The 13188-nt window shown below is 32.7% G+C and overlaps 1 protein-coding gene across 1 annotated transcript in view; it reads right to left on the bottom strand.

The window, feature by feature from the left end:
* Positions 1 to 13188, bottom strand: part of LOC147079397 (PDF receptor-like) — a 126021-nt gene that overhangs the window by 90237 nt on the left and 22596 nt on the right. Inside the window, exons 3-4 of the mRNA XM_085960406.1 lie at positions 5853 to 6014; positions 535 to 631 (exon numbers count right to left, since the gene is read on the bottom strand). Of these exons, the coding sequence (XP_085816532.1) occupies positions 535 to 631; positions 5853 to 6014 (259 nt within the window). The remainder of the gene's footprint in view (positions 1 to 534; positions 632 to 5852; positions 6015 to 13188) is intronic.

The raw sequence follows: 13188 nt of genomic DNA, 5'->3' as shown, positions 1-13188 counted from the left end.
CACGAGATTGTATTTTATGGAAATATGGTGTATACAATTTTGGTATTATTTTCATTGTAACAATATCAATTTTTAGCCAGACTTTAAACGCCCACGGTGGCCGCGCGGCTTAAGCGTTGGACTATAACGCCGTGGGTCCCAGGTTAGAATCCTGGCTCTGGCAAGTGCACATATTGTTTTTCAATTTGTGTCTGTCAGGGTATGGACCTAATAGGTTGAGCAAGTGGCTGACATCCATTTCTCGTAAAAAAACAAAATCTGTCAATACAAACCTCTACTTTGTGGAGGCCCATATGATCATATTAATATCGGACACGGTCGAAAGAAAAAAACAAAAGTATTTAAAAAACATAAAGACATATAAAGTAGGTAATAAAGGACTATTTTAAAACAAGACCGTATTTACAGATTGTTAAAAACAGGAATTCTGTTTATTCAACTTGGTTACTAGTGCAATTATATCCGTTCAATCCTCAGCACTTTCATTATTACGAACAACACATAACGACAGTTTAAATAAAGTGAATTTTTTACCTGAAATGACAGAAAATTCCTAATGACAGCAACAGAGTTGCTAGCGATAGACTGAAGCCACATATTTCTAGTTGTCTCGTTTTAGCGGCAATATCCAGTATCTAAAACAATAAACATTAATAATTATTAATAACGTATATTGGTCACTGGTCACTGGAGAGAGCGCTTTATCGTCGTCTCTGATCCTTGACCAAATCAAATACCATGAGATTTACCAAGTAATTAGCCCCGCGCATTGAAGGAAAATTTATTAGAATTTTACTTAAGGGGGGATCCTATTAGAGATTGAAATACCGGTATTTAGAAACCAGTATTCCAGTTTTTATCAATACCGAAATACCGGTTTTAAAAATCCAAAATATCGGAATTTTCGGTATTAAGAAACCACACTCGTTTACATTTTTAACGATGAATTTAATATTATATCTTCATTACTTTATACTGAATTGCCTATTAAATTGAGTGTATAAGTTATGTGGTGTTAAAGTGCAAATAAATTGACAGAATCCAACAAAAGTGAAATAATAATAAAACAAAATGCATCAAATATACATATTTATAAAATTGTCGCGATAAATTAACATAATATTATTTCGAAACAGAAAACATCCGTGACAATATTGCTCAATAATTATTCTATAATAGAATTAAGCGTCGAATTGTGAAGAAGCTTTTCCTACAGTCGCACATATTATTTGCACTCAATGAACTAGCCTTTTTGGGGGCTTTAGTTAAAATTATTTGTATAAATTACTAGTTCCACAATACTACAACCAATACATATTTTTAAATGTCAACATAATAAATGAGGTAGGTAGGCAGGTTTTAGCTGTAAAATAATGTTTTAAAGAGATTTTAATAGCTTATACATATATAATACAGTTGAAATTGTAAATTATCAAAAAAAAAAATCTCAAATTGCAAGCTTCGTATTTTTTCGCTATATTCTCTAACTGCAATATTGTATATTTTGTATCAGTCAACAATATCCGATCGAAGCGGACGAATCCGGTCCTAAGTATTATCAAACGATTTGGAATACGTACCACATAATATTGGGTTTTATTTTAATTAACTAACAATACATTTTAGTATGCATATCTACCTAACAATTGATTGTGCGAAAAAGCCATCTGTCTAAGCATTTAATAGCTATTTCGTTATTATTCGGAGGGCAATAATTTCAATCGTTCGAGGGAATATTATTTGTGTTTGTCAAATAAAATTATTATGACCAACCTCGCCGTAAAAGATATTGGATATTTTATTGACAAACTGGTTTAAGAAAATCAATATGTTGATTCTTCTTGTCAAGAGTTCAAGCGCCAATACAAGGAGGTGGTCAGATTGTTCGGATCCCTCCCAAAATTAATAAAAATAATTACAAGATAAAAAGAACTTTTTATATATAACGTTTTTAAATTGTCTGTTGAATTATTATGCTTAATATGCTCAAACTTGTACTTGATATGAAGTAAATAAAAAACAAAAAAAAAATATAAGTATAGAATACTGAAATGTCATTTCGACATTTCATTTTGATTTCCATAGTAACGCATGTATATATTAATAATTTAGTTGCTCTGACCACACCCTTAGCAACCAATAATAGTCTTTTACTTTTTACGGATTTTTCTGAAATAACTTTCCATACAAAACAGAATTAACTGAAAATGAAATTCTGCTTAAAGATGGCTAAAAGTATTAAAAGAATGTATTGGCATCGTGTTCTGATATATTCTAAAAGTTTCAAATGTCTAGCTAGTCGGAAAGTTAGTTAAAAATCGATTGCAAGATTTGTACCGAAAAATACTAGAGTGTTACTTCTATATCCTGGTTGACACGTCCGAGTACTATAGTGTAAGGTAACATTGAAAAACAGGGGGAAGGCTTGGATACATATAGGTATTAAATAAAAAGAGGGGCAAGGAATCGACTTTCTCATACAACTGAATGAAGCAGGCCAACAATAGCCGACAACTTACGAGAAATAGCGACGCGATAAAAAAAATGCAGGGCATCACGGAGGATTCACTTTGGTCATTATATCGTACTCATACAATATGACGTTAACGGGGAAATTTTGCCGCAAATTGATTACCAGCCTGCCTCACCATACTTGCCTGCTTCACCATACTTTCATATAACCTGCCGCCCCTAACTTGGATATGCCCGTGAAATTATTGGTATTATGAGCGGATTTGTAGGAAACAGGCGTCGGGGCGTAAATTATTTGGTTATTTCATGTTATCTTCTTTACTTTTTATAATAATTATAATAAATTGTTAAATGTGGTGCATAAGCCAACACATTTAAAGTGGTTATACCACTTTATGAAAAGATAAATAAATTTCTGTGAAATAACGGAGAAGCGAAGGAAGGGATTTTTAGTTTCCCACATAGACGTGATATATTTATTGGTTTGTAATGCTACTGTAATTATAATATTAAATGAATGTAAAAGTAATCAATCAGGATCACGTTTTATTTTATACTGGTTGGATGGAGCTGCCAGTAACTGCCGTATACTGGGGGTACCGAATTGGAAAGCGGCCACACTGAATAGGGACAGGTGGAGGGAGCTGTTGGAGGAGGCCAACACACACACCGGGTTGTCGCGCCCCTGATGATGGATGATGATGATGATCCAAGTAGTGTAAAAGATTTAATTATTAACCAGTTAAGAAATCTTTCAATACTATATATTATACTATATATGAACGGAGATCATAGAAAACGTGTTATATAAATATATCCTTTAATTAGAGATGCCATATTAGTGGGTGCCAGAATATCTGAACTGGAATGAGACCACGAAGAAAATGTGCCAAAGCATGTGGATATATTTTCACCACAGGGGAAGACAACCTAGAAAAGGGGAAATTAAGTAAGTCTATTCTACCATCCCCACGTTCGGTACCTTGGTTTTTAGAGTCTTCTTTGAACAGAAATGAGCTTAAGCTGATACTGAGGCTAAGAACAGGACACACGATGGGTAAACGATTTGATATACTCATGGGAAGAAACAGTTAGCAGCTCTGCGATGAATGTGATGTTTTGACGATATAGATTACAGCTGCAAATTGCGGATATCTTTGACAATTTCGACGAATAGAAAGGTGTCCTGGTGGTGGGTAGGGTGGAAGAGCTTTGCAGAATTGTAAAGTTCTTTAACAGAATTGGAGTGAAGGCCTGATCGGCGGATCCTCTTCTAGATGAGAAGAAGCGATATGACAGCGAGTCGCCGTCATCAAAACTTCAGTAAAATCATCGAAATAGGTAATATATCATTTGGTAAATTGTTTATTGATTTTGAAAACTAGCCCCCCCGGTTCTGACAAATATTAAAAAAATATATTAAAAACGTTTGAGCCAGAGAAATGTATAAATGTGCAAAATTCTAGTAGATATAACCATAATTCTGAGCAATTTTCAAATGCTCGAATCACGTTGAGAATTTTTCAAATAATTTACTAAGGCGAACGATTATTGACCTCGTTGTCATAAATTAAGACAAATTAACGCAATACCATTAAATTTGCTAAACTCGATTAGGTTTAATTGCTCTAGTGTCAACTAAGTCTAAAGTTGTAACAACACATAATTGTATCCATTAGAATAGAACTCATTCACACGTAATTCCGATCCTCTTCACACGTCATGTGAATAAATGAATTTGAATAAGAAAATACTCAATGAATAAAACTTTTGACAAATCAACGTACAACAAAAAGAATAGTAATTATAGCTGACATTTTAACTCATAACATCAGATCTGTTACACATTTACACTTAGTAATCGTGTTGTGAATTTAAGGGCCCACATGCGCCAGGTAGGTCAACATGGAGCTTTTATGGTATTTTCAGAGCATAAGCCTGACATTCCTTAAACATTGTAGATAATCTATTTATATAATTTGAAAGCCTTATTATTTTAATTTGGCATTTCAATCCAGCAAAAGAAATGGCGTATTACAAAAAAAATACTACCTTATTCTTAGGTCAATAATTATTATAAAACAGTCATTATTCGTAGGATGTTTCGTCTCTGTTCTGGCAGAACACACTAACTGGAGAATACTAGTTTTGAGTAATTTGACTTTGAAGTTGTTAAAATGTTTGAAATGGTCTATCATGTGAGTTTATTAAGTAATCGTAAAAAGGATGACTTTAAAATAAAGACTGTTTATTTATTAAGAAGGTTTCCAGACGGTAAAGTTTGAAATAAGGAACATTTTGGTATAACTAACTCAATATGTCATTTTTTCGAATTAGTGTCTTCTGCCAGAACAGTAACGGTTTTATCACATTAGAATGGTCAAACACATTAAGTTATAGCTTATAATCAGTATCTTATCTTCAAGTGTGTTAATCGTGCCCATTTTTTGATTAATAAAATACCTAATTTTTGTCAAATTTGGTATTTTAATTAATCACAGAGATTATAAATATATTTTTTTAAATACTATATAATGTTAACAACAATTTTACTAATGGTTTTATAAATGCGTTTAAAAATTTATAAATCTAAAAAATCGTAACACCACTCCACATGGATGTACTGAAATATGACTATATTCTAAAACATTAGATCGAGAGGTTTAAAAGAATACTATTTATGTAATAAAAATACTTTATGCAGTCATCAAATGTTTAAAATAAATATGAAATATAATAAGGCTTCAAAATTATATAAATAAATTTTCTACAACGTTTAAGGAATGTCCAGGCTTATGCTCTGAAAATTCCGTAAAACTCCATTTTGACCTACGTGGCGCATGTGGGCGTTAACTATTATACATAGTTTATAACCAAGTATTTGACTTCATATTTTCAACCGTTAATGTTACATAGATAGTTTATACGAAGAATGCACATTGCACAACTTGGTAATTCCTAAGATAATACACCCGAAGGAACTGATATAATTTACACGCCAAATTTCAAATCAAATTTATTTATTTTACATATAATGAACATAACAAATTATAGATTCAAAGCGTTCACATGACATGACATGACATGACATTGTGTTAACAATTTTTTAAATAAAAATACAGAGACATGTGAGTTAATAATAAAATATGAAATACAATAAGAAAAGAAATAAAATAAAATAATAAAAATGAAAGTAGATGGAAGCGCACAGAGTGAACTTTGATAGACCCTATCTTAAAAACTTATAAAACAACGTCCACCTAAATTCACTCTCACGTAAATGGAATATATCAATATCCGAAGCGATTTCATTAAACATGGTTATTGCACATACATTATCAAGCAATAGACTATAGAGTACAGTAGTAATAGCATATTATCTCTTACCGTGGCACTGTCGCCGGTGGATAGTTTGGCTAGAAGTTCCAGTATCGCAGGAGAATAACATGTGGTATAGTTGGTCCACCCCACCTGACCCATGGTCTCGTTTGGCTCCTTCCCCTCCCAGTATCCATATATGCTGCATCTCTTTACTGCTAGTTCTGAAAAAAGAACAACATTCGAACGTTTTTAATAACTCGAGATATTTGATCGATCAAAGGTGGAAATGGAGATGGAAAAAATTATTTTATTCAGAAGATGTTTTTCTCACAATATTAATCATACCACGTAGTTTATTAGTTTCGCGTTAGCCTGAAATCAAAGTGAAGAATACCGACGTCATTAATTATACCATCTGTCCTGATTAAGATATCCTCATGATAAGCGATGGGTAGGGTCTAGGACGATTTGGCGCCTGGACAACTACACGCCCCGCAATTCGAAAACTTATACGTACTTTTAAAAATAATATTTAATATTATTATTTATATTTAAATTATTATATTATGATTAAATAGTTGGCGAGAATTTAAATATGCACACGTAAATAATGATTTAATCGTGCATATGTTTTAGTTCCAACGTAAGAAGAGTTTTTTTATTTTTATATAAAGCCTTAGACATGGTAATTCTAAATCTGCAATACAAAAAACGCTAAGTACTAGATAGAAACTGAATAAAATTTATCGTCTACGTTCTGTTTACGTGTCTACGACAGTGCGGCGTCCAGTTGTCCCATTCCCCCTGGGGTTCGTGAGAGAAAAGAAAATTCCAAAGAAATTCGTCACGAGAATTAACTATCTGAACGTAAATATCTGGAGTAATATTCAACTCGATGTGGAATGACTGTGAATTAAGGTTTTACTATATTTAAATCATTTACCGCATGATCGACGCTTTATTTATAATGGTGCTGTTTTACGGTATCATGGCATCTTCCGAAGGCTCATAGCAACAAGCTGATTTTTTGAGAAAATATGATTGTGGCTGATATTTGATGTGAAGTGTATGACTTTTAGAGTAACGATAAGCTAAAAAAGCGGACCATGTAACCTTTCACTATGTAAAGTAATGAAGCCATGCTGGATCTAACATAGCCAAGTGCTTCGGATGCCTCTAGAGTCTATACAATTACAACCTGGTCTGTCATTTTCCCAAGCCAATCAGATTTCAGTAACCTGAAAGCCCGCAATACCATCCACATGCCGTGTACGGCGGAGCTACCAAATGCTGGTTTAATTTGGGAAGAGATTGTGTAAATGCATTTCAGTTTTTTGTCTCTCCTGTAAATTTTTATTTGAGGTTTTCACAACTCAACAATGGTATTATATAATATGTATGTGATTTTACCCAATATACAATTCTACAAGTTTCAAAATTTACCGAAAAAATAATAAAAGAAATGTATAAAAAGTTAATGCATACGTATAAATAAATTTAACACTGATGTGTCAAATTTTGTTTTTCTTATATGAATTGCAATATTTTATCATATTATCTTCACAATGAATCTGCGGTGAATGTGTATGACAAAAGTATCAATTCTTATTCAATTCTCCGCGATCATCATATTAATAAAATCATCTAACGCACTTAAAAATTCTCTGTGTGAATTCCGTGATATCAAAAATGTGTAATATGTTTTATTATATTAAGTGTTTTAGAAGCCTTTATATTTATTCTTCTTCTTCGATGGCGCTGCAGCTCAAGTCGAGCCCTGGCCTCCTCCACCGCTGTCCTCCAGCCGGAACGGTCCTTCGCACGTCCTTTCCAGTTCCCGACCTTTGATTGGTAGGCACATCTGGTTGGCATCCTTTGCAACACTATCATTCCATCGTGTGCGTGGCTTTCCCACTGGCCTTTTCCCCCCTGGGTTTCTTTCGAGGATCTTCTTCGGTATCCGTGACTCAGGTATGCGCTGGACATGGCCTGCCCAGTTTAGACTCTGGAGTTTTATGAAGTTGGAGAGTTTTGTATCTTGGTATAAGCGGTATAGTTCCGTGTTGTACCTAATTCTCCACTCCCCATCATCATTCATGGGTCCGTATATCCGCCTAAGGATCTTTCTCTCAAAGCAATCCACCATTTCAGCTGCTTTCACATTTAGCGTCCATGACTCGCACCCGTATGCAACGACTGTGCGTATGACGGTTTTATAGAGCCGCGTCTTAGTTTTTCTGTGGACATTTCTGGATTTGAATATGGGCAGCATTGAGAAGTACGATTTATTTGCAGCGGTTATTCGGGCTTTTATTTCTTTCAGTTCCTCGTTCTCTTTTGTAATATTGGAACCCAGGTATGTGAACCGGTTGACAACCTCAAATTGATGGTTTCCAAAACTGGAAATTTGGCCTAGCCTACTCTGATTTTGTCGGATTTGTACCATGACTTTGGTTTTGTTTTTATTTACTCTTAAGCCAATCGCTAGTGCGGCCCTTTGGAGGTGGTCAAATTCTTTCTTCACAATCTGTATGGATCTACCCATCATGTTGATGTCGTCTGCGTAATCAACCAATTGGCTCGGTCTGCTTAATATAGTGCCGCTCCTGTTCACTTGAGACTTTCTGATAGCGGATTCGAGGGCTAAGTTGAACAGCATGGGGGCCAATCCGTCTCCTTGCTTAAGACCCCGAGATACTTCAACTTCAACTTTATATTTATAATATAGTTGTATTTTCAGAGGCAGCTATAACATGCAAGATGACCGCGGGAATATGTGGTTTCTATCATAAATTAAAAGCTAATATCCTAATTAGTACGTGAAAAAAATGGTGCTTTTATCCGGTGAGTTCACATTTACACGTTAAGCTGGCTGACAATACTGGTTAATGGTATAATACAAATGGACATTTTGTTCTAATTTGAAACTAAAATACAATAAGATAGAAATTGAAATTAATTTAAATCCGACAATTTACTCACGAAGCACAAAGAAATCGTTCATGGTGAGTACATAATATTGAATTGTGGAGTCAATAGTATAAGGAGAAAAACACGCTTCATATAATAATTAACGTATGTTGAGATATAAGGGTACATACAGTACCTTAAGTGCATTGTAATCTCTGATCAAATCGAACAATATAGATACATAGCTTAATCAATACACATATAGTACACCTACACAATATTTTCGGGTACAATACAGAGTTGATATATTGCTGATTGCAGACATCCATTTGAAAAACACTCTAGAAATCAATAAGATTTGTTGAAAGGGATGTCGGATCTGTTTGGAAACAGAGACAGTTTATTTATTTCACGCAGAAGTTGAGATATCCAAGTGTACAATGGCGTGTCGATCTCATTGCATCTCAACAACGAGAAAATATCCTTCTCATGGGATTTCAGCGCTCTATGGTGGTTACCGCCCGAGTGCAAACACAAACGTTCGCTCCCTCCAAATATAAAAATAAATATTTCTAACGGCAATACAAAAAAGTTGTAGTTATTGTATTTTTATCAAAATATTTATTTCATGTACTAAAAATATCTAGATTTTTTTGATGATTTTACTAGCTACGAAACAAATTCATGTGAAACAATGGCCATTAAAATGATTCAGTCCATTTCCGTTGCCGTACATAGAATTACATTAATTATGTCAAATACACTGACCAGTTACAGTACAGGAATGAACCATAACATTATAATATAACAAACCGAATCATAAAAATGCATAATTACAAGATAAAAAGAACTTTTTATATACAACGTTTTTAAATTTTCTGTTGAATTATTATGCTCAATATCCTCAAATTTGTACTTGATATGAAGTAAATAAAAAACAAACAGATATAGAAATACTGAATACTGAAATGTCATTTTGATTTACATAGTAACGCACGTATATATTAATAATTTAGTTGCTAGGACCACCCACTTATACACCAATGATAGTGGATTGCATTGCATAGCAACCAATAATAGTGGATTGGATTACGGATTTCTTCCGAAATAACTTTCCATACAAAACAGAATTAACTGAAAATTAATTCAATTCTACTTAAAGATTAGGGATTCCAATCCCGGGATCCCGAGCTATTTTTTAATACATATGAATCCCGGGATTGATAAACATAATCCCGGGATTTCGGGATTATCAATTTTGTATGGAAAATAAAATAAAAGCAGAAATATAACAGAAAAAATACTTTTAATAAAAAATAACTACATTAGAAATAAACTGAGTTTGAATGAAGTTTGATTTATACCCATGTGTAGGTTGCCGATTCATTTTATTTTTTCACATAAATTATTAAAAATGTCTCCAAATACTCCATTAAACTTGTGTATTTCCAAGATTGAACGTATACAATATTAACAATAAATGTTTTAAATAGAATGAATTATACTAGATTTATTTTTGATCGATTTTATCAATGTTATTTGTAAATATAAAAATTTTATACAAACAATGGAAAAAAATGCCAATCCCGGGATTGTCAAATTGTAATCCCGAAATCCCGGGATCAGAATTTTGGCTCGGGATTGGATTCCCTATTAAAGATGGCTAAAAGTATTAAAAGAATACATTGGCATCATGTTCTGATATATTCTAAAAATTTCAAATGTCTAGCTAGTCGGGAAGATAGTTAAAAATCGATTGCAAGATTTGTACCGGATAAACAACCATCGGACAAATAAGAATACGAGCTAATAAAAACGTTGTAATAATCATAATATATAGAAAATAAATAGCGGAAAGTACCTATTTCAATTTCTCCAAAAGTTTACAGAATATATTTAACTTTGATATTTTAATAATGTTGAAATTATTATAATGGACACGATGTCAAAATAATATTTTGAAAAAATGCTATAAACACGGATATCTGAAATGAAATATGGTTTTTTTCTAAAATTTAAGATTGCGATGTTTGCCATATTACTTTTTCATGGCATTTTATTTTGGATTCGATATAAATTTAGTGTTCTTTTTTATATCAATCAAGTGTTCTCATGCAAACGATTGAAAAGGGCAAATGGATTTATAATGAATAAACCGTAGTTACAGATAAATTGCCACACGGAAAGAGAAAACAGTCCATTAATTTCTAAGTTAATGGGCTATTTTCTTTTTGCTATATACACGAAAATCTCAGAACAAATAATTACAAGATAAAAAGAACTTCTTATATACCATATTTTTTAATTTTCTGTTGAATCATATAAACTTGATAATTCTATGTATTAATAAATACTTTTTTGTACTTGATGGAGATACTGAATAAATATAGAATACTGAAATGTTATTTTGACATTTTATATTGATTTTCATAGTAACGCACGTATATATTAATAATTTAGTTGCTAGGACTGGACACATAAGAAAAAATCTGTACCGGACAAACAAGAATACGAGCTAATAAAAACGTGGTAAAATATCTGTAAAGACATGCACGCGAATTTTCAATATTAACAGATAGAGCTGACCACGTTCACTTGTACATTTGAACCACATACACTTTGTATTGTTCTGCCTAAGAAATAGTGAAGTTTATAAATCAGACCCAGAATCAGAGTAAGGTCGTTTACAGTGGCGGCTCGATGACTTTCTAGGTGGTGGGGTTTACCCATTAATTATTAAATCTACATTTCTACGTACTTTCTCATATTATACATTATGTACCAAGCTACTTATAATAATATGATTATCTCAGTCGTCACTTAATCGTTACGTTAATTAAAAATATTAACTTAATAATAATAATGATTATTATAGACTTATCATTATCAGTTTTTAACAACGATTTTACTCACCCAGGAGTCATTTGATTCGTTCCCCAGTATCTGTGCGTGTACTAACGCCAATGTTTTCACATCCTTTGTAGAACGAGATTTGTACCGTGGCGACGGGATTAGACTGAGTGACCCCGGTCATCGAAAAATAGACCATAGTTGGTCCGGTAGAAATACGGCGTATTTTATTTAATTAATTATTTTAATACCGTCCAATCATTATTATGCTATTTTACACAATTTACAATCATTGCTTTATTCATTTGTATAATAATAATAATAAATATCTCTATAAAATTGCGACAGGTTTAGATGGATAACATAAATTAAATAGTTCATGTAATCACGTAATTAAGTAGGTATATTATGACGATGATAAAAATATTAGACGTGTATTTTTGACATGATAACAAAGTGGGGATGGTCCCTACGAACCCTTAAGGTAGAGCTGTCCCTGGTCGTTTATGGGGACCTTTTATTATTCAGATGTTGTATCCGTTATTAAGTCAATGCTTTGCAATTTATGGGTGCACAATTTCGAAACACAATAGTTAGCAACGGCGCGTTTCTTTGAAGCAAATGACGCAACCGATTTGTCAGAGAATTCAAAAGGAGGCCTCCAGGGATTTAAAACCAGTCACAAAGTTATTAAATAATATTGAATTCAAAAAATAATTACGCACATTTCTCACAGACCCAGACTAAAATATGACCCAAAGCATTACAAAATCACTGCATTTATTATTTGGAAAATTAAAAATAGATTGTCATTTTTTTTATCGTAGGGAGCTTTTAATCAGCCAGTGCACATAATATATACGTCAATAAACACGACACTTTAATTGTCAATTGACCAACTAACTGAGACAGTTTAAAATTCACAATTGCCTGGCAAAATAAAAAATTTGTCTATTTTATCATACAACAATTACAAGATAAAAAGAACTTTTTATATACAGCGTTTTTTAAATTTTCTGTTGAATTGTTATGCTCAATATGCTCAAACTTGTACTTGATATGAAGTAAGTAAAAAACAAACAGACAAACAAATATAGAATACTGAAATGTCATTTTGATTTACAAAGTAACGCAAGTATCTATATATTAATAATTTAGTTGCTAGGACCACCCACTTAGCAACCAATAATAGTGGATTGGATTACGGATTTCTTCCGAAATAACTTTTCATACAAAACAGAATTAACTGAAAATGACTTCAATTCTACTTAAAGATGGCTAAAAGTATTAAATGAATGCATTGGCATCGTGTTCTGATATATTCTAAAAGTTTCTAGCTAGTCGGGAAATAAGTTAAAAATCGATTGCAAGATTTGTACCGAATAAACAACCAACGGACAAATAAGAATACGAGCTAATAAAAACCTCGTAAAATAAATTAGGTGATCATTTAGAAGTACTTCTGATATTAATGTATAGTCTAACATCTTTTATAAGTATGATAGCCGAGTTGGTAAATTGGACTATATTATGAAGTCGTGGGTCGCTAGTTCGATTAATCAACAGTGTACTGTACGTGTGTTTGCTTCAGTGTAAGTAAGGTATCAATCGATTAGGGTTAGATGCATGTTTCAA

This window comes from Rhyacophila brunnea, unplaced genomic scaffold (assembly GCF_057557595.1).
Source record: "Rhyacophila brunnea isolate RB1 unplaced genomic scaffold, BYU_Rbru_1.0 scaffold_1, whole genome shotgun sequence".
NCBI classification, from domain to species: Eukaryota; Metazoa; Arthropoda; class Insecta; order Trichoptera; family Rhyacophilidae; genus Rhyacophila; species Rhyacophila brunnea.
Note: the sequence above shows the minus strand (reverse complement) of the source record. Positions and strands in the feature narration are given on the sequence as shown.